This window comes from Leopardus geoffroyi, chromosome B3 (assembly GCF_018350155.1).
Source record: "Leopardus geoffroyi isolate Oge1 chromosome B3, O.geoffroyi_Oge1_pat1.0, whole genome shotgun sequence".
Classification (NCBI taxonomy): Eukaryota; Metazoa; Chordata; class Mammalia; order Carnivora; family Felidae; genus Leopardus; species Leopardus geoffroyi.
Genome location: NC_059337.1, coordinates 105,563,951 through 105,586,446, shown reverse-complemented (window position 1 = coordinate 105,586,446; position 22,496 = coordinate 105,563,951). Strand labels below are relative to the sequence as shown.

The 22,496-nt window shown below is 34.5% G+C and overlaps 1 protein-coding gene across 15 annotated transcripts in view; it reads right to left on the bottom strand.

Annotated features, from left to right (window-relative positions):
* The window catches only part of KIAA0586 (KIAA0586 ortholog), a 113,094-nt gene that overhangs the window by 61,543 nt on the left and 29,055 nt on the right, over positions 1 to 22,496 (bottom strand). For 14 of the 15 annotated variants that reach the window (XM_045451098.1, XM_045451103.1, XM_045451097.1 and 11 more), the window contains 7 exons: positions 21,592 to 21,766; positions 16,652 to 16,849; positions 14,998 to 15,185; positions 11,942 to 12,049; positions 10,664 to 10,744; positions 6,116 to 6,309; positions 4,550 to 4,668 (listed from right to left, as the gene is read on the bottom strand). In XM_045451098.1, the coding sequence (XP_045307054.1) occupies positions 4,550 to 4,668; positions 6,116 to 6,309; positions 10,664 to 10,744; positions 11,942 to 12,049; positions 14,998 to 15,185; positions 16,652 to 16,849; positions 21,592 to 21,766 (1,063 nt within the window). The remainder of the gene's footprint in view (positions 1 to 4,549; positions 4,669 to 6,115; positions 6,310 to 10,663; positions 10,745 to 11,941; positions 12,050 to 14,997; positions 15,186 to 16,651; positions 16,850 to 21,591; positions 21,767 to 22,496) is intronic. The other variant, XM_045451101.1, reaches the window with a different exon arrangement.

The following is a 22,496-nucleotide window of genomic DNA, read 5'->3' as shown; positions in this document are numbered from 1 at the left end:
ACCACTTTCTCACACCATTCACAAAAATAAACTCAAAATGGATAAAGGACCTGAATGTGAGACAGGAAACCATCAAAACCTTAGAGGAGAAAGCAGGAAAAGACCTCTCTGACCTCAGCCATAGCAATCTCTTACTCGACACATCCCCAAAGGCAAGGGAATTAAAAGCAAAAGTGAATTACTGGGACCTTATGAAGATAAAAAGCTTCTGTACAGCAAAGGAAACAACCAACAAAACTAAAAGGCAACCAACGGAATGGGAAAAGATATTTGCAAATGACATATCGGACAAAGGGCTAGTATCCAAAATCTATAAAGAGCTCACCAAACTCCACACCCGAAAAACAAATAACCCAGTGAAGAAATGGGCAGAAAACATGAATAGACACTTCTCTAAAGAAGACATCCGGATGGCCAACAGGCACATGAAAAGATGTTCAGCGTCGCTCCTTATCAGGGAAATACAAATCAAAACCACACTCAGGTATCACCTCACGCCAGTCAGAGTGGCCAAAATGAACAAATCAGGAGACTATAGATGCTGGAGAGGATGTGGAGAAACGGGAACCCTCTTGCACTGTTGGTGGGAATGCAAATTGGTGCAGCCGCTCTGGAAAGCAGTGTGGAGGTTCCTCAGAAAATTAAAAATAGACCTACTCTATGACCCAGCAATAGCACTGCTAGGAATTTATCCAAGGGATACAGGAGTACTGATGCATAGGGGCACTTGTACCCCAATGTTCATAGCAGCACTCTCAACAATAGCCAAATTATGGAAACAGCCTAAATGTCCATCAACTGATGAATGAATAAAGAAATTGTGGTTTATATACACAATGGAATACTACGTGGCAACGAGAAAAAATGAAATATGGCCTTTTGTAGCAACGTGGATGGAACTGGAGAGTGTGATGCTAAGTGAAATAAGCCATACAGAGAAAGACAGATACCATATGGTTTCACTCTTATGTGGATCCTGAGAAACTTAACAGGAACCCATGGGGGAGGGGGAGGAAAAAAGAAAAAAAAAAAAAAAAAAAGAGGTTAGAGTGGGAGAGAGCCAAAGCATAAGAGACTGTTAAAAACTGAGAACAAACTGAGGGTTGATGAGGGGTGGGAGGGAGGAGAGGGTGGGTGATGGGCATTGAGGAGGGCACCTTTTGGGATGAGCACTGGGTGTTGTATGGAAACCAATTTGACAATAAATTTCATATAATAAAAAAAATAAATAAATAAAGCTCTGTGTAGAGAACATGTAAACAATGATCTATACAATTTGATGGAGATGTCATCTCTCCAAAGAGAACTTCTTAATTAGTACAACTAAGGCAGCAATATCCAGAATTCCCTAAAAAGTGAGTACAGGTGTTTTAGGATCATTTGTTGAGGGATAAGTAACAGCAATTTACTCTATAGTTACCATATTAAAGATTATCAAATTTCAAATTTATATTTGGCAGTATATGTAGATATATCTTTTCAGTTCTCATAATTTATTGTTTTAGCATGACCAGAAATCAGAACATCTCTGTTATAAAAGCCAAAAGCCCTACCCAGACGTAGGCAAAACAAAAACAAACACACATGCTTTTAAATAGAAGACAGTAGGATCTAAAAATCCAGTTTGGAAATTTTAAGATTTTCATCCAGGAAAACAAATTTCCTGGATAACTTTGTTGGTCATTTTTTTCTTCCTTCCAAAAAGTGATGAAAGAAAACCTGGGTGGTAGCAGTGGAGGAAGCATTCAAATTATACTAAACAGGAAGAATTAGCCAAATGCAACAATCAGTTGTGTGGAGTGAAGTTAGAAAATTCTGTATTAATGTAAACAGAAACAAAGAAAGAGCAGGTCGGGTTAGAAAAATGAGATACATTTGGGATACGTCAAGTTTGAGATGCCAGTGGAGCATCAAGTAGAATATTCATCAACAAACCAAACCGCAAGCTCACAGCCTAGATGTGTGGCTTAGGAGTCATCAACTGACCAAGGGTAACAAATGGCAAAAAGAGACTAAAAAAAAAAAAAAAAAACACACACAGAAAAGAAAGAAGACACAGCACAGAAACTTAGGGAAAATTTTTATTCAAGTAACAGGAAGAAAAAGATGAGGAATAAAGTCCTAGAGAAATTAAAAAGGTGGGAGGAACAAGAACAGAATAGATTCTAAGAAACCAAACCGAGGAGGACATTTTATGAATTAGAGGTGGTCGAGAGTGCTCATGCTAGAGCCACGTAGGAAGATAAGAATTTGGAAAAAAGGTTATTCTTAACAATCAAATTCTGTGAGAGAGGAGTTTCATTAGGGGAAGGGCAGAAAGCTCTGTAAGGACTAAAGACAAAGTGGCAGTGAGAAAGTAAAAGCTGTAAATATGGACTCAAGTCTAGGATTTAGGCAGTTAAAAGATAGTCTAGTCTATGGAGGAAGAAAAGTGGGTAATTCTGGATGGGAGAGAAGAGGGAAAAAAAGAGGTAATAATACATAGGAATGTTTAAAAAAGAAGAACAACAAAGTTGGAGAATTTACACAATCCAATTTCAAGACTTATTTTTAAATTACAATGGGCACCTGTTGGGATGAGCACTGGGTGTTGTATGGAAACAAATTTGACAAGAAATTTCATATTAATAAAAAATAATAAACTACAATAATGTGTGTTATTGACATAAAAATAGACTTGCATATCAAGGGACAAAATAGAAAGCCTAGAAACAGATTCATACATATTTAGCCAACAGATTTTCAGCAAAGTGTCAAGGCAATTCATCAGGGAAAGGATAATCTTTTCAACAAATAATGCTAGTAACATTAGACTTCCATATGCTGGAAAAAAAAAATCTTTGTATATGGTATAAAGTAGGGATCAAAATTAACTCAAAATGTACCATAGAACTAAATGTATAGTCTAAAGCCATACATCTTCTGGAAGAAAAGATAGGAGAGAAAAGCTTACTGATCTTGAGAAAGATTCATAAGTAATACACCAAAAAAACCACAAACTATAAAAGGAAAGTTGATAAATTAAAATTCATCAAAATTAACCTTTTGGTTTTCAAAAGATAATGTTGAGAAAACAAAAAGGCAAGATAAACTAGGAGAACGTATTTGCAAAATATATCCAACAAAGGACTTGTATCCAGAACAAATAAAGAACTTCTACAACTCACTAACAGGAAGAACACAAAACTCAATTTAAAAATGGGCAAAAGATTTAAAAAGACATTTCACCCAAGTGAGTATAGACATGGCAAATAAGCACATGAAACAATGTACATCATCAGTCATTAGGGAAATGCGCATAAAAATCACAATGAGCTATCTCTACATACTTACAGAATGTCCATAATTAAAAACACTAACGAGACCCAGTGGTGGTGAGGATGTGGAGTGAGTGGAGCGCTGAAACACTGCTGGTTGGGAATGCAAACTAAAACACCCTCTCTAAAGACATTTAGTAGTTTCTTACAAAGTTAAACATCTATTTGCCATATGACCAAGGGAAATTAAAAGATGTATCTAAAAAATATGCTTGGAAATATCCACATCAGAGCTTTATTTATAATAGTCCCAAACTAAAAGACTACACATTTCCATCAACTGGTAAATTGATTAACAAATTATGTTACAGCCATATAATGTAGTATTACTACATACACAAAATGTGATTGTCAAGCATGATGCTAAATAAGGGCAGACACAAAAGACAACCTACTGTATGTTAACATACATATAAAAATCTAGAAAAGGCAAAAATACAGTAATAGAAGGCAGATCAGTGATTGTTAGGGCCCAGCAGGCATGGAAAGGAGTTAGGAATGGACTATAAAGTGGCAACGAGGGAACTTTTTGGAATGATGTGTTTTTCTACATCATGATTATGTGGCTAATGTACAGTAGTGTTCTTTTATCAACACTCATCAAACTGTACACTCAGAATTGGTGAATTTTATGGCGAGTAAACTATACCTCAAAAAAGCTGATAGAAAACAAGGCAGAAGATCAGGGGAAGAGGGGGAGGAGGAAAAGGAAGAAGAAGGAAGGGAAGAAGACAGAAGAAAAGGAAGAGGAAGGAGAATACGAAGAAGAGAATGATACAGGTTCCATAAAGAAAGAGGCTTGTTTATCCATTTAGTGAATACCTAAAGTCTTATTAGGTGTCAGTCAGAGGCTAGGCACTAAAGGAGAAACATCGGTAATCCTGAGTAATAATAGTCTAGTAAGTGAGGCAGATATGTACACCAATCATAATCCAATCTGATAATTCCATAACAAAGATATATACAAAGTGCTATGGGAAATAACTGAGAGATTTGGGGTGGGAGGGATGGAGGGGTGGAACAATAATAATAATAATAATAATCTGAATGCTGCAGTATGAAATAAGGGGATGAGAGAACCTCCACTACAGAGAACAGGGAAGGGATTATTAGAAGGAAGAGCTTATCTTTTGTCAGCTGAAGACTACTTGACCTCTAAGATACATAAATCCACGACTTGAAGGTTTTATCCTTTAATAACAAAAAAATTTAAAAGATTCCATTTCACTTACCTATGTCAGAAGTCAAGGGTTCACTTGCCTCACTGACTGAAGCACTGACATTAGCTATGGACTGTTGTTGGATTGGAAAGAGCCCAGAGATAATTCTTGACATTATTTCTTGTTCTACCCTGGGGGATAAAAGTTGAGGATTCCTAAATTTGATTGAAATGTATGAAGTGTTAGAAATACCACCCTTAAAAATAAACTTTACCCATGGACACTAACATTTACATATGAAAGTAGTGATTCTGAAAGTTGAATCTGGAGAGAAGAAATAAATCAAATATGTCTCCTAGCAAAATAAACCACATGAAACAGAATCTCCGCGTGGGAGATACTCGCTTTAAATTTGATTTAATGAACTTTCAGATTACTCTAATGAAAAGTTTAACAGACCTCCTAAAGTCATAACAAAGTTTAGGTCAAGAATTATCTGACATATCCTGTACCTAAAATGTTGGGTTCCCTACTTGGAAAGCACCCATATAAAACCACACAAGATAAGAATTAGAAAAGAAGTCCAGCTGCCCCCTCTTCAAAGAAATAAATATATAGACTGTGATACAGGTCATTTTCCTCTTTAAAAGTTAAGATAATTTATTTCTAAGATCACTTTTAGGAAGTAGAGAAAGAAGAGGAGGAAAAAGAAGGGGAACACAAGGATACTGCTTCTGTACATTTCTTTAGAGCAGCCAAGAGGCTGATATAAACTATTATTAAAGAAGTAATAGATATTCATTGTAGATAAATTAGAATATATGTAAAAGTTAAAAAAATAGATAAGGCTCACACATAATCGCAGATTCAGGGACAAACACAACTAACAATTTGGCATATTATTTTTCAAATTTTTTCCTATGCACATTTATTTTTGAGGGAAGTCTTGTAATTATTAATATCTTTCAACATCACTAAATATTCTTGATTAATATCTTTCAATTTCATTAAATATTCTTCTAAATTTAATCTTGATAACTATTACTATTCAGGTGTTCATTCCATAACTTCTTTAAGGTTTCTCACAGGTAAAAACAGGATAAAAATAGAGTTCCTAAGTTTACAGAAGTAACAAGCAGAATAATGCCTTGTTTATAGTAAACACTGTATGTGCTAAGTAGTGTATGGTCTAGTAGCAGAACCATAATTATATCCTTAGGATAAATTTCTGGCAGTGAATCACTGGATTAAAGAATATGTACAGAGGCACTTGGCTCATTTGGTGCAGCATGTAACTCTTAATCTTGGGGCTGTAAATTGGAGCCCACACTGAGTATAAAGATTATACTTTTTAAAAAATCTTAAAAAAGAAAAAAGAATATGTACATTTTTAAGGCTTTTGTTACTTAACAATAGCCTCTTTTGCCATAATAGAAAGCCAAAACATAAATATTCAAGAAAAGAAACAATACCTTCAACAACTAGTTAAAACCCTCACGCCACATCAAAGAGTTTACAGTAACTGTAGCAAAGGAAAGTTTAATAAACAAAAGAAAACAAGGAAGATTTCCAGCCAAAACTTAATACTTTATATTTCCTACTACAATTCTGTTCACACCAACACTACTGTAAACTCACCACTGAATTAAGCTATTTTCCAATGTTTCTTTTCTCTGAATTACTTTATCCAGAATATCAGTAGTGGGCTGAACAGTAGAAACAACTGGCGGAAAAGGAGGACCATTATATTTTGTAGAAACAACTTTAACACTTCTGTTAAACTCCAGAATTGGTTCAGAGTATTCTGGAATTTCATCGGGTTTTTCCTCTTCCTGGTAATAATAATAATAAAAATAAAACCTATAATATTTCTGTATCTGTTTAACATTTACCGGTGACAAGTACAGACAGGGAACTTAGGTCAGTGAATTAACCAACACTTCTACATTAATCAACCGCATTTCTAATTAGGTGGTATCATATTATTTATGATATATACACATTTGTCATACAGATCAAATTGAAGACCCTTAATTATACAATTATTTTAAAACCGAATGTTCATTTTAAGCAGTCATAAAACAAATTAGATAACATGGTTATTTCTGCATAAAACACTTCAAAATTTCCCTCTAGAAATTTATTAATTTATTATCATAATAAAACTGATGTTTCCAAATATAACTGCTTCTTCTTTCTGAAACTAAAATCTACATTTACATATGTAGGTAGGTTATCTTACACATTATTTGTACCATCACATCATGATCAAAGGACTCACTTCTGAAATTTTTAAAATTTTCATTATGAAAATATCATATATGCTTAAAAGTACACAAAATAGTGCTTGTACACTGTATCTGTTATGTATAAATTACACATATCCCATTTATCTGTTCCCCAGCTTTAACAATTATCAACTCAGCTGAATTGTGTGATCTATACTCTCCATCTTCTTTACCCTTCACATAAAATTTTGAAATAAATCATAGATATCATTTTACCTGTAAATAATTTAATATGAGTATCAAAAAAATTAGGACTCTTTAAAAATTCTAACTAGGGGCGCCTAGATGGCTCAGTCGGTTAAGCATCCAACTTAGGCTCAGGTCACGATCTCACAGCTTATGGATTCTATCCCCATGTCGATATTAAAAAAAAAATTTTTTTAAGAATTTTAAGAGATCTGCAATGTATTAAAGTTTTTTGTTCCCTGGTATGTCTTCTCATGTGAACACCACATGAGTGTTTCAAAGACAAGAATCTTATTTATCTTTATATGTCTAAGGCCTAGCAAAGACATTTGACAACTATTTTTTTCAATGTACAAGTGAAAGGAATAGTTTTAGAAATAGCAAATGGTTTGGAGTTCAAAGACAAGTGTTCCTACCTCGGCTTTGCCACTTAGTAGTTGTGGGCTTCATTTCCTGATGGGAAGATATTTATTGAGTTACAATCTTTATTTAGTTATTTTATTTGTTTATTTTTTAATGTTTATTTATTTTTGAGAAAGAAAGCACGAGTGGGGGAGCGGCAGAGAGAGGGAAACACAGAATCCAAAGCAGCTCCAGGCTCTGAGCTGTCAGCACAGAGCCCAAGGTGGGGCTCCAACCCAACTTTGATCAGCTGTCCAAAGATAAGGTTGGGAAACTAACACAGATCGTCCAGCAGAAGACGTGTAGATACAAGCTCTTCACGCTAGAATTCTAGCATTGGCTTAACCAACTGAGCCACCCAGATGCCCCATGATCTCTTAATATTCTAAAACAGGGTTTGATTTAATGATGAACAAAACTGGTCTTAGTTCTGAAAGTTCTGAAAGAAATATGAACAAATGTCTTTAAATTCTATTGACATATTATTATTCAAGCAGGTTCTATGATCTTTTCCCATCCATCATAGCTTTCACTTCCTCCTATTTTTCCCTTTCTCCTATTTTACCATTTCTATCATTTCTATAACTCTTCCTGTTATACGGGCTCTTCTCTTGGATTTTAGACCCCTCACAACTTTTTCCCTCAATATGAACTAACTGGTGACCTTGCCAATAATCCAGAAATCAAACAGATAAATGTAACAGAATAAAGAAAGGACAGATTGGAGGGAGGGAAGCCAAAGGAAATGGAATGGAGGAAGAAAACAGGAAGGAGGAGAGATGAGATATAGATGGGAAATAGCTGATAATCATTAAGTTTCCTTGAGGCAGCTAGGTGATATAGACGAAGAGAACACTGTACTATACAATAATAACCATAATTTTAAAGTAATATATATTTATCTAAAAAGTAAAGGGAAGTTTCTCAAAGCACTGTAACATAATATTGATGGTCAAAATATACTCAAACCATAAGGAACACGGCAAGGATGTGTCCTCTCACCAGTCCTTTTCAACATTGTACTAAGTCCTTGCTAACACAAATAGACAATAAAAGGAAATGAAAGGTATTGGAAAGGAAGAAATAAAACGATTTTTGTTTGCAAAGGAAATGATTGTCTATGCAGACATTCTATTGTCTACGTAGACATGTCTATATAGATTAATCTATTTAGAACTAGAAGAAAAAAACAACTCCTGGAACTAATTATTGATTATAACAAGTTTGCAGGATACAAGGTCAACATAAAAATATCAACCATTGTCCTATATGCCAACAATGAACAAGTGGAATCTGAAATTAAAAACAAATGCCATTTACATAAGCATCCAAAAAAAAAAAAAAAGAAATACTTTAGAATAAATCTAACAAAACATGTACAAGCACTATTTGAGGGAAAGTACAAAATTCTAATGAAGGAAATCAAAGAAGAACTAAATCAATAAAGAGATATTATACTATGTTCTTAGATAGGAAGACTCAATATTGTCAGGATGTCAGTTATTCCCAACTTGGATCTATATATTCAAAGCAATGCCAATAAAAATCTCAACGAGTTATTATGTGGTTATCAACTGACTCCAAAATTTATATGGAGAGGCAATAGAACTAGAATAGCCAACACAATATTGAAGGAGAAGAATAAAGTTGGAGGACTGACACTATTCAACTTTAAGATTTACTATAAATCAATAGTAATCAGGAGAGTGTGGTATTGATGAAAGAACAGTCAAAGAGAAGAATGGAACAGAATAGAGAGCCCAAAAATAGAACCACATAAGTATAGCCAACCGATCTTTGACAAAGGAGCAAAGGCAATACAATGGAGCAAGGATAGTCTTTTCAACGAATAATACTGAACAACTGGACACCTACAGGGAAAAAAAAATGAATATAGACACAGACTTTATACCTTCCACAAAAATTAACTCAAAATGGATCCTAGACTAATTGTAAAACACAAAACTATAAAAGTCCTAGAAGAGAACATAGGAGAAATATGAGATAACTGCGGGTATAGCAATGACTTTTTAGATATGCCACCAAAGGGATGATCCATGAAAGAAAAAAATCAGCTGGACTTCATTCAAATTAAAAACTTCTGCTCTGTGAAAGACAACATCAAGAGAATAAGAAGACAAACTGCAAACTAGGAGAAAATATTTGCCAAAGGACAAATCTGATAAAGAACTCTTATTCAAAATATACAAAGAACTCTTAAAACTCAACAATAAGAAAACAACCCAATTTTGAAAATAGCACTCATCAAAGAAGATATGCAGATGGCAAATAAGCATATGAAAAGGTGCTCCACATCATACGTCATCAGATAATACAAATTAAAACCACAATGAAATACCACTACATAAAATCTGGCCAAAATCCAGAATACTGACAGCATCAAATGCTGACAAGGATGTGCAGGTGCTGGTGGGAAATGGTACAGGTGCTGGTACAGGAAAATGGTACAGCTACTTTGGCAAACAGTTTAGTGGCTTCTTATAAATCTGAACATACTTTTACCATACAATCCAGCAATCATCCTCCCTAATATTTACTCAAAGGAGTTGAAAACTTATGTCCACACAAAAATCTGCACACAGATGTTTATAGCAGCTTTATGCATAACTGCCAAAACTTAGAAGCAACCAAGATGTCCTTTAGTAGGTGAATAGGTAAATAAATGTAATATATACAAACAATGGAATATTATTCAAAACTAAAAAGAAATAAGCTACTAAGTCATGAAAACATGGAGGAAGCTTACATGCATATTACCAAGTAAAAGAGGACAATCTAAAAAGGCTACACACCATATGATTCTAAGTATATGACATTCTGGAAAAGGCAAAACTATGGAGACAATAAAAAGATCAGTGGTTGTCAAGGATTGGACATGAGTCAGGAAGGAAGGAACAGGTAGAACACAAAGGATTTTAGGGTAGTGAAAATACTCTGTATGATACTATAATGACGGATACATTTGTTCAAGCCCATGAATATACATACATCATCAAGAGTAAACTCTAGGGTAAACTATGGACTTTGAGTGATTAAGATGTGTCAATGTAGGTTCATCAATTTTAACAAATGTTTCACTCTAGTGGGGGATGTTAATAGCAGGGGAGTCTATGCATGTGTGGGGGTAGAAGGTATATGGAAATCTCTGTACTTCCCTCTTATTTTTGCAGTTTTAGTGAACCTAAAACTGCCCTAAAAAATAATAATAATAAAGCCTTTAAAGAAAAGATAATCATGTAAAAGAATGCTGGTAGAAAAATAATTTCTCATGGTTTCTAAGCTTTGTTACCTGTATGATATCAATTACTTCATCAAAGTTCGTTCCTGGAAACTTCACCTCTTCTTCATCTACCTTCATAAATTCTGAATTCTAAGAAAACATTTTTGAAAAGATTTTGTTGTGCTTAATATCTTTTTGAATTCATGTATAATTTATCATATTTCTACCCACAACATAAACTTGTCATTTCATGGTCCTATTTTTAAATTTTAATATCCTGTTTAGAATTGATTTCATTAAGTAAATGAAATTCAAGATAGTCCTCAAGCCATCAAGTTTCATCTCAATAGCTATCAAAAATTAAATATAAGTTTCTGTCAATGACTCCACCAACAATGCAATTTAAATGCAACTTAAATGCAATTTAAGTCAATTGATAAAGTTGATAGGATTGTAATTTCTCTCCTAGAGTTAAACAAAGTGTTTATATGTTAGATATATAAGTACACATATATACACATTCACAAAAAGACAGATACAGAATCAAATAAATTAGAAAGATAGTTATTTTACAAATTTAGCTTCTAGGCTTCACTTGATATAATCCAGTCCCCAAAACCATATTAGCTCCTTCCTGAGAGCAGAATGATAAACAGTCCAAAAACTTATTTGTAATCATATGTTTTAATAAACATCTGGTGAAAAAAATCACTGATGAAAAAATTCAATTAGGCATAATTGCCATTTAGGGTCAGTTCTACTTTACTATTTCGGATCATGAAAAATTGTTGGTGTTCTCGCTCTCCTTAAAATTGTATCCTTGATGACATCTGCTTACAATAGATGAAAGCTGGGGGAAATTACAGTATTATTTCACTGTATAGTAAAGTTAGAGCTTCATTATTCAATAGCAAATAAATACTAGGGAGAAATGCCAATTTTTGCATCGTATCAATACTATATTGAAAAAGCAACATCCCAAATCATGAACTCCAAACGTGACTATGAATTCACATTCAGGAACCTATAATTTAATTCCTTGTTTAAATCAAGTTTCTTCTCCAAAGAGATAGAAATCCTCTATTCATATATGAGAGTCTTACAACTTAAGTTACACATAAAAAGTTACACTAAGGATTAACACTTTCACAGTGTTTATAAACACAAGGATCTTAAAACCAACTTCCTTTTTCAAGTTCATCAGCAATTCCAGATTAATTTTGAATCCTTTCCTTAAAACTGAAATTATTATAATAGATTATAATTATAATGGGAGACTTTTCATGGAATAATATTAAACTCCACAGTCAGATATTACTCAAAACTATAAGATAAATTTCTGAATACCTGTATCCAGGTTTTCACAGGAGGACGTGCTTCTTTGGGACTAGTCAGAGATGAGTCGACATCAGCACTACCATTTGAAATGCTATCAATATCCACATTGGGTAACACCTGAAACGGAACATAACATCCAGTTTATCATTTTGACTCAAATATTTGTCAATCTATACATTAATAACATATACTTTTTATTGTGAAGTCAATGCATGACAAATTTTTTGAGTTATGAAAGCATATTTTACAAAATTTAGAAAATAAAGGGGAACACACAAAATCCTATTATCTTTATTTTTTTAATGTTTATTTTTGAGAGAGAGAGAGAGCAAGCAGGAAAGGGGCAGAGAGAGAGGGAAACAGAGAATCCCAAGCAGGCTCCATGCTGTCAGTGCAGAGCTTGACATGGGGCTTGGACTCATGAACTGTAAGATTACGACCTGAGCTGAAATCAAGAGTCAGATGTTTAACCGACTGAGCCACCCAGGCACCTTCAAAATCCTAACATCTTAAATTATTTTCACTCTTCCTTTTATCTTTTTACTATGTACTCATGTATGGCTAAAATCTAACATAGTTTCATTTCTTTTTTTTTTTTAATGTTTGTTTATTTTTGAGAGAGAGGGAAAGAGCACAAGCAGGGGAGGGGCAGAGAGAGAGGGGGACAGAGGATCTGAAGCCGGCTCTGTGCTGACAGCAGAGAGCCCAATGCAGAGCTCAAATTCATGAACTGTGAAATAATGACCTGAGCCAAAAGTTGGACACTTAACCAACTGAGCCATCCAGGTGTCCCCAAAATAATTTCATTTCTGATTTCTCATTGTAATTAAAGTCATAAGCATCTTTCTTGATTCCGTAGAATCTTCATAATTATATATTTTTTAAGTTCATTTATTTATTTTTGAGAAAGAGACTGCAAGCACAAGTTGGGGTGGGACTGAGAGAGAGGGAGAGAGACAAACCCAAACAGGCTCTGCACTGTTAGTGCAGAGCCCATTGTGGGGCTCAAAACCACAAACTGTGAGATGATGACCCGAGCTAAAATCAAGAGTTGGACACTTAACTGACTGAGCCACCCAGCTCATAATTATATTTTAAATAACTGTGTATTTCAACAAATATACATGCCTTAATTATTTAACCACTTTTCTGTTGGCAAACATTTAAGATATTACTAGTATTTCCACTATTATACATATCACCATAAAAAACTTCTTCATACATACAGGGTTTTTTTACCCCTAAACTTTGAGTTATTTCATTATGCTAGATAGACAGAGACTAGATTAAATTCTGGAGTCACTGACCATAAATATTTAAAAGTCTTGGTAATTAATGCCAAAATGCAACCCAAACAAGTTCTATTTACTGTCATCAAAAACAGGGGTGCCTGGGTGGCTCAGTTGGTTAAGCATCCGAGTTGGCTCAGGTCTTGGCTCAAGTCATGATCCCATGGTTCGTGAGTTTGAGCCCCACCTGGGGCTCTCTGCTGACAGCTTGAAGCCTGGAGCCTGCTTCAGATTCTGTGTCTCCCTCTCTCTCTGTGTCTCCCCTACACACATTCTGTGTCTCTTTCTCTCAAAAATAAACATTAAAAAATTAATGTCATCAAAAACATAATTATGTTTGACCACTTTGTCCAAATTAAATAATATAATTGTTTAAGTAGTAAGTTTTTAAATGGAAGTATATCATTGTTATTTTAATTTGCATTATCTTGGTGACCAGAAAGATTGAAATTACTCATTTTCTTGGTTATAAACTGTATTTCCTTTTCTGTATTTATGTTCTTTGAATATTTCCAGATTTGCAACTGCTTTCTTATTAATTTATGCAAGTTTTCAGATTTAAAAATTGATCCTTTCTAGCATATTCCTTTCATCTATTCTCACTGTAGTTTTCCTTTTTGTATTGGAATTTTTTACATTAACTTCAGTTTTAGATTTTATAGATTCAAATCTATTCTTTTATCATATGTAGGTTTTCTTTTCTCATATCCAGACTTAACTTTAGCCTTGATAAAAATTCCATGCAATTATCTTCTAATTTTGTTGTTTTTATGTTTTACAGTTATACTTTCACCTATTGCCTATTTAGAATTCATGTGCCATACAGTAAGAGGTTAGAGTCTTAAACTGATCTATTTTCCACATTGTTAACTAATTATAAAATATAATATTCCGCTTATAAGAATCCTATTGCCCACTGATACATGAAGTATCTACCACATACTAGACTCTTTTTTAATTTTTTTTTATTTTTTTAAGTTTATTTATTTATTTATTTATTTGACGCAGGGCTAGATCCCACGAACTATGAGATCATGACCTGAGCCAAGATCAAGAGTTGGACACATATATGCTAACAAACTTGGATGTAAATTTAAAAAATAAATTAAATAAAAATTAAAAAAAAAAAGAGGACACATAACTGACTGAGCCACCCAGAGCCTCTTTTTTAAATAACCAAAGCTATTATCTGAAATACTTCGTTATACAGGTTCAAATATCAAAATGATCCTTAAATCTTAAGTCATTAAATAGTATCAAGTCATTACATAATCATTAAGTAATATCAAATAAAATAATATATCAAATCATTAAATAATATCAAACATCAAAATGACCCTTAAGTTCAAACTAAAAAAAACAGACAAAAAAATAAAACTCATGCTTTGTGATGGGGCTTTTTTAAATTACAATTTGACTTAAATTATATATTAGGAAGAATGGAAACTTGGATAATTAATCTTAACATATAAGTTCCCTTTCTATTCATTCAAATCTTGTATATATTTAAAGTCATACTCATTCTTTTAAAATTAATTATAATACACTCTTGAACTGTTCCCTTTGGAATATCATCATGTCACCTGGATATGAATCACTAGTTTAGAACAAGTAGCTTAAATCATGTAGAACAAGGATCGAGACATCATGTTAATATTATAGTTTTAAAGAACAAAAGGCCCATGATGAAAGCAAATTTTTCACGAAGCAATGTAACAGATTTTAAGTGCTAAATTTTCTTCCCTTAAAATTGTCTATTCGTGCACCCTGGCATACCTGTACGGTAAGCTGAGGAGGATCCTTTTTTTCTGACTTCATTTCTATAACTGCAATGTTAGGTTTCTTTACTCCAGTTTCCGTTTTTCGAGATGATGGAGGAATAGAAGTAGTCACTGTTACAGGGTGTGGCTTGTTTACAATTACTCCAGTGGGTGGCATGGAATCACTATTACTTTGGGTTTGTCCTAAAGAGTTTGGGGAAGAGATGCGTCGACCATTTCAGAAATAAAGGGTAAAATCAAATACATAACCTGGATGTTTATGGCTGAATTCTCATCTAAAAACCGAGTGCTAACTGCAGTCATCTCTCCTTCTATTATCATCACCGTCAACATGCTCACCATGGCTTCCCTTCAGCAGTGACTCACACTTACCAGGCACCCATATGTGCCAGACACTTCACATACACTATCTGGCCCTCAAAATAAGCCTAGGAGGTGTTCATGTTATCCACATTTCACAGTTGAAGAAATAGGTTTAGAAACAACAGAATTGGTCAAAGGTCATGCCTGTTTATAAGTGACAGAGCTACGAGTAATATGTAGTGCATTACATCGGATTACTTTTATTCTCAAATCTTCATAGAGCAACCATGGACAGAAATAAAACCAACAATAAAATACTAGTGATTGACTACCAATAAATAGCACATATACCCACTATTTGGTAGTTATCACAGCTGTCAGAAACTTAGCTTTCACTTCAAAAGTTCCACTTATTTCCTACATTTCAAAGTAAAGAGGGACAATACAGTACATTCTTTAGAAGCGTAGACTCTTTATAAAGCCAGACTGACTGGGTTTGAATCCCAGCTCCACTCAAGTTATGTGGCCTTTGACAAAGTACTTAATTTCTCTGTGCCTTGGTTCCTTCATCTATAAAACTGGTATATTACCATGGGTTTTACAGGGTAGATTAAATAAATTGGTATATATAAAGTGCTTACGTCTATAGCTGGCACACAGCAAGGATTAGCTACTACATTAACAGAAGGCATGTTTGAACAGACACAGCTACCAAGGTGACATGTCACTAACCCATAATATCATAAATGAAAAATTACCTCTTATGTTGGAAAATGTCCATATTTAAATCATTCAACAAAATTAAGAAAGAATAGCAAGGACACCAAAAGAAAAAAAACTGCTAACTATATTTTAAGAGCTAGTGTGGGAGCAAAAGGGATTTGTTAAATTTTTACAGTCATGAGTCTGAGAGACCTCAGATAGGTAAATAACCAACTATTGGCCTAGGAGACACAACCACACAATTTTTACTTACCACAGCCTAGTTCAAAAGTACATAAAACTTACTTTAAAGTACATCACCTAACACATGACACTGAACTACTTAGAATGTTTGAATTCTTTAATTATTATGAATATCTAGAACATATCTAAACATTTTATTGCTTTGTTTCATCTATAGCAATGTACTATAAAATAGCAAAGGAATGTTTCCTGTGAATGAAACTTTGGTGAGAGCCCATTATTTCAGAGACTGCTATTATACAAAATAAGACACATTCTGAGGCCCTACCCACAGATACAACACATAGATGAAAAGGTAAGGGACTATCACGTCATTTTGAAAGTTCTGCCACTGTTGATAAGAATTTAAAATTTACCCTGTGTATTTTGTTGGGACTTACCTAAAAGAATAGCCATAGGAATTAGGTGACCTTCCAGTGTACCTGAAAGAGTAGGCATTTCTCTGCTTGGGCTGAACAAGTAATGCTGATCACCAGGAGGCAGCATCATAGGAATGGAGTGTTGCGATTTAGAATCCATTTTCACAGGTTTCATTGCATAAAAGTCAGTTTGTGTTCTTATTGACTTTACTTTAGTGCCTATAATAATTATCAATGGCAGATACTTTAAAATATTGTTTGAACATCTACTATCCAGCCAGCTAGAAATATAGATCTTTACAGAAAGATCTCCTTCTATATAATAAAGTTACAAGGCTCCCAAATAGAAGTAACATATAAACCAGGGGTTGGCAAAACCTTTTTCTTAAATGGCCAGACAGTAAACATTTTAGTCTCATGAGCCATGCAGTCTCAGCTACATGTCAATTCTGCCACTACAGCATGAAAGCAGTCATAGGCAATGCACAAATAAATGTGTAGCTATTTCCAATACTATTTATAAGAACAGGCAGCTGGGAGTGACTGGGTGGCTCAGTTGGTTAAGCATCTGACTCTGGCTCACATCATGATCTCATGGTTCATGAGTTTTGAGTCCGTGTTGGGCTCTGTGCTGACAGCCTAGAGCCTGGAGCCTGCTTCAGATTCTGTGTCTCTCTCTCTGCCCTTCCCCAGCTCGTGCTCTGTCTCTCTCTCTCAAAAATAAATAAACTTAAAAAAAACAAAACAAAAAAAAGAACAGGCAGCTGACTCGCAGGCCACGGTTTCTGAACCAATGAATATATGTAATAACTTCTTCAACTATTATGACAAGACAGATTCAATAACTAGGAAAAAAATGTTGAGTAAAAGATTCAGAATATTCAGACTGTATTATTTATTTAACCCATTACATATTTTCCCTTATGGGTACAAAAAAGTTAATGATCATATTTGGAATTGGATTTTTTTTCATCCTCTCATTACATCTTTACTCATGACATAATTCTGAATAACCAGCCTTTAACCTTTGAAATTATGTACAGATAATCAAATTATATACCTATTAAAATCTTATAGGAGTCAATATCATTATACACCTTTTCTAGTCCTATGTATGAAAATCTATAGACATTAAATCCTGAGTTCTTTTTTTAAGTTTTTTGTTTTTTGTTTTTTGGGGTTTTTTTTAGTAATTCCTACACTCATCCTGAGGCTTGAACTCACGACCCTGAAATCATGAGTCCCATGCTGTTCCAACTGAGCCAGCCAGGCACCCCTAAATCCTGAATTCTTAAAAAATTAGAAATTTGTCTGATTTCTACAGAACCTGAGGAAAGTGAAGAAAAGTAAAAGTATAAAGGAAAATAAACTATTTTCTAAATAAACTCCTGACATTACTACCTTTTTTCTTTTAATATGGGAGTAATTTTATGAATCTGGACTGTTAAACATAGATTTATGATCCTAGGAAGAAACATTTTAGTACCACATCTATATTTTTTTCATTCTGTTGTCTAGTATTCATTTATTCAATTAAATGAGTATTTTTCTTGAATGTTCATTTAAAATTTTTTCAGCATTTTATATGTTAGGCATTGCCCCAGACACAGGAAATAGAGTAATGAATAAACCAAACGTACTCACTGAGTTTACAGTCTAGTAAGGAAAACAATCGATAAGCAAATAAAAATATAAAATCAGACATTTTCCTAAAGAAGGCATACAGGTGGCCAATAAACACATGAAAAGATGCTAATATCATCAGGGAAATGCAAATCAAAACTAGAACAAGATTATCACCTTACACCTGTGAGATGGCTAAAATAAAAACACAAGAAGTAACAAGTAAATGTGGAGAAAAAGGACCCCTCACGCACTGTTGGTGGGAATGTAAACTGGTACAGCCACTGTGGAAAACAGTATGCAGTTTTCTCAGAAATTTAAAAAATAGAAATACCATATGATCCAATAATTCCACTACTGTATATTTATCCAAAGAAAACAAAAACACTAATTCAAAAAGACAAATGCACTCCTGTATTTACTGCACCATTATTTACAATAGCCAAGATACAGAAGCAACTCAAGTGTCCATTGATAAACAAGTGGGTAAAAAAGATGTGGGGTGTGGGGTGTGTGTGTGTATACATATATATATATATATATATATATATATATATATATATATATATAGTGGGATATTATGCAGCCATAAAAAAAGGATGAGTTTGTGCTATTTGAGAAAACATGGATGGACCTAGAGGGTATTGTTTTAAGTGAAATATCTCAGAATGAGAAAGACAAATACCATATGATTTCACTCATAAGCAGAATCTAAAAACAAACACATAAACAAAAAGCAGAATCAGACACATAATAACACAGAGAATACACTGATAGTTTCCAGAGAGGAGGTGGATAGAGGGTTGGACAAAATGAGTGAAGGGGAACGGGAAATACAGTCTTCCAGTAATGGAACAAATAACTCAGGGGAATAAAAGGCAGAACATAAGGAATATAGTCAATGGTACTATAACTGAGATGTAACAGGACAGATGGTAGCTACACTTGTGAACATAGCATAATGTATACACTTGTCAAATCACCATGTTATACACCTAAAACTAACGTAACATTGTGTGTTAGCTACACTCGGAGGAGAAGAAGGAGACAAAGAAGAAGAAGAAGAAGAAGAAGAAGAAGAGCAGCAGCAGCATATAAAAAGCAAAAGGAAAAAGGGGCTCCTGGGTGGCTCAGTCGGTTGAACATCCGACTTCATCTCAGGTCATGATCACGTGGTTCGTGAGTTCGAGCCCCGTGTCAGGCTCTGTGCTGACAGCTCGGAGCCTGGAGCCTGCTTCAGATTCTGTGTCTCCCTCTCTCTCTGCCCCTCCCCCACTTGCACTCTGTCTCTTTCTGTTTCTCAAAAATAACTAAACGTTTAAAAAAATGTAAAGAGGGGCGCCTGGGTGGCGCAGTCGGTTGAGCGTCCGACTTCAGCTAGGTCACGATCTCGCGGTCCGTGAGTTCGAGCCCCACATCGGGCTCTGGGCTGATGGCTCAGAGCCTGGAGCCTGTTTCCGATTCTGTGTCTCCCTCTCTCTCTGCCCCTCCCCGTTCATGCTCTGTCTCTCTCTGTCCCAAAAATAAATAAAAAAAACGTTGAAAAAAAAATTTTTTTTTTAAAATAAATAAAAAAATGTAAAGAAAAGATTTAAAAAAAATAAAAAGAAAAAAATATATATAACATCAGATTGTGAAAAGTGCAATTATGAAGAACAATAAGTCAGGGCAAGGGTACATAGAGGTACGGGAGATCGATTTTGGATAGGATGGTCAGGGTAGACCTCTCTGAAGAGCTAACATCTCAGAGGGGAGATCCAAAGAACTGCAGGAGTAAGCCATGCACATTTCTGAGGGATAAGCCGTCCAGGTAGAGAAAATAACAGACAGCAAGACCCACAGATAAGCATGTTTCTACAGGTTCAGTCACTTCTACCATTAAAAGGGTAACTTAATAAAATTATTTTTGGAATTTTAAGTATTTTAAGACTTCAAGTTATTTTTTGCAATGGCTTTCAAAAGCCCAAATATAAGTTAATAGCAAAGTCCCAATAAAGAAGAGGAAATAGGGTAAATATCATCCATAAGCTATATGCTTTATTAAATAACACCAGTAGGATTTCTAGATAAACTGACACCCTATATATGATCACCTAATCTTTAGAAATGAAAGGAACAGAAAACTAAAGCAAAGCCACAGCTCCAACTTCCAGAAAGGGTAAGAAACAAAACTGAGCTGGTATCCACTAGTTATCATACTGCATATTGTTGAAGTGGCTTACTGGCTGCTAAAGTACAAGCTGAGGCACTTCAAAATGTAACCAAAGTCAGGGCGCCTGGGTGGCGCAGTCGGTTAAGCGTCCGACTTCAGCCAGGTCACGATCTCGCGGTCCGTGAGTTCGAGCCCCACGTCAGGCTCTGGGCTGATGGCTCAGAGCCTGGAGCCTGTTTCCGATCCTGTGTCTCCCTCTCTCTCTGCCCCTCCCCCGTTCATGCTCTGTCTCTCTCTGTCCCAAAAAAAATAAATAAACGTTGAAAAAAAATAATAAAAAAAAAAATGTAACCAAAGTCAACAGACTCAACGTTTAATGAAGAGTTATGTTTAAATACACTAGTGAAATGGCAGATGTGAGTCAAAACACACGGTAGTAAGTGAATTTTTTTTAAGTTTATTTATTGTGAGACAGAAAGAGAGTGAGTGTATGAAAAGAGGCGGCAAAAGAGAGAAAGAGAGAGAGAGAGAGAGAGAATCCCAAGCAGTCTCCGCTCCGTCAGTGCAGCACAGAGCCCAACATAGGGTGTGATCCCACAAACCACGAGATCATGACCTCAGTGGAAATCAAGAGTCAGATACTTAACTGACTGAGCCATCGAGGCACCTTTGAAGTAATTTTTGGTGGTATACAAAAGTACTAAAACCTTTTTTTTCACCTTTACTACCTAAAGTTCTTTGAGAATAAAGAAAACTGCAAAAATGCCGATAAGCACTTTTATGATAATAGACAGCTGCTATTCTTCTTTCAGAAAGAACGGGATAGAACAATGTCTTCAAGGAAACGTCTACTTTCCCTAGATTATAATTTAAATTGTTCAAGACATCATCTCATAAATGCAAATTTTATCATGCTTTATATGAAGCTACCACTTAATCCTGTCTTGTCCCACTTACTCTTATCTTGTGACTTGAATCTGATCTACATTTTTTCCCACTTATTTGTATTTTATGCCTTGAACCGGTCTATTTCTTCTTACTCTCTTAGAAGGAATTGTTTTCCATCCCTAAGCATTATATAATTTGAACTGTATTTAGGAATGATAAAAAAAGAAAAAACTAACTTTACGTATTAAACTGATAAAATAAAAAATGAAGTTTACCACAAAAAAATGAGGTTCCTTACCTTTAACTTGTTCTATTACTTTTGGTCTCTGGGGTTTGGACTTAGGAGATGGAGAATTAAATCGGAGATACGGTCCTTTTTTAAGAGTGCTGCGATGGCCCTGATAAATTGGTTTTCCATAAATTTGTAACATATAATCCTCATCTTGTATCACTGTGGTTGCTTTTAAAAATCCCTAAGTACACAAAGTTATTCGACTCACCAAAAAAAATGGTTATCAAACACATCTCATTTTTCTAAAGCTTTCTTTTGTCACTTTCGTGTTATAATAAGAATGACCAGGTCAGAAAAGTCCTCTACTTTAAATGGCTCTTAAATTCTGGGTATAGTTTTCACACTACAGCTTTAACATTTCAGGGTTTTCAAAGGCATAAAAATTAAGTATAAAAACCATCCATTCAAAACTCATAAAGGTTCTTATACTACTAAGCATATTTTCAGCACCAAAAAGGTTTAAATACATTTTATATAAGTATAAATATATACATTCAATCGCAATAAGATAACATAAATCATGTCTTTAAGTGATTTTCTACATTCCTAATCCTGTCTTCAATCATAATCTAAATGCCACAATAAGGTAGCATTTACTTAAGTTAGATCTACTAAGTGCTAAGCATTGAATTAGATGCCTTATTAATGTGCCCAACAATCCATGTTTGGCATGAAGAAAGTTACAGCCTAATTACAGCAGCCAAAAACGTTCCCTCCGTAGCACTGAATATCATACCTCACAACCACTAGGCACTAGACATATTTGTTAAACTGAAAAATAAACAAAAAATATGTATATTCATATAAATACATACAAAGATGAAACCTAATTTTTAGTACCACAAACTAGAGAATCTAACGTTTGGACCAGATGATCTCTAGATATGCCTGCTATAACTAAAATACTATGA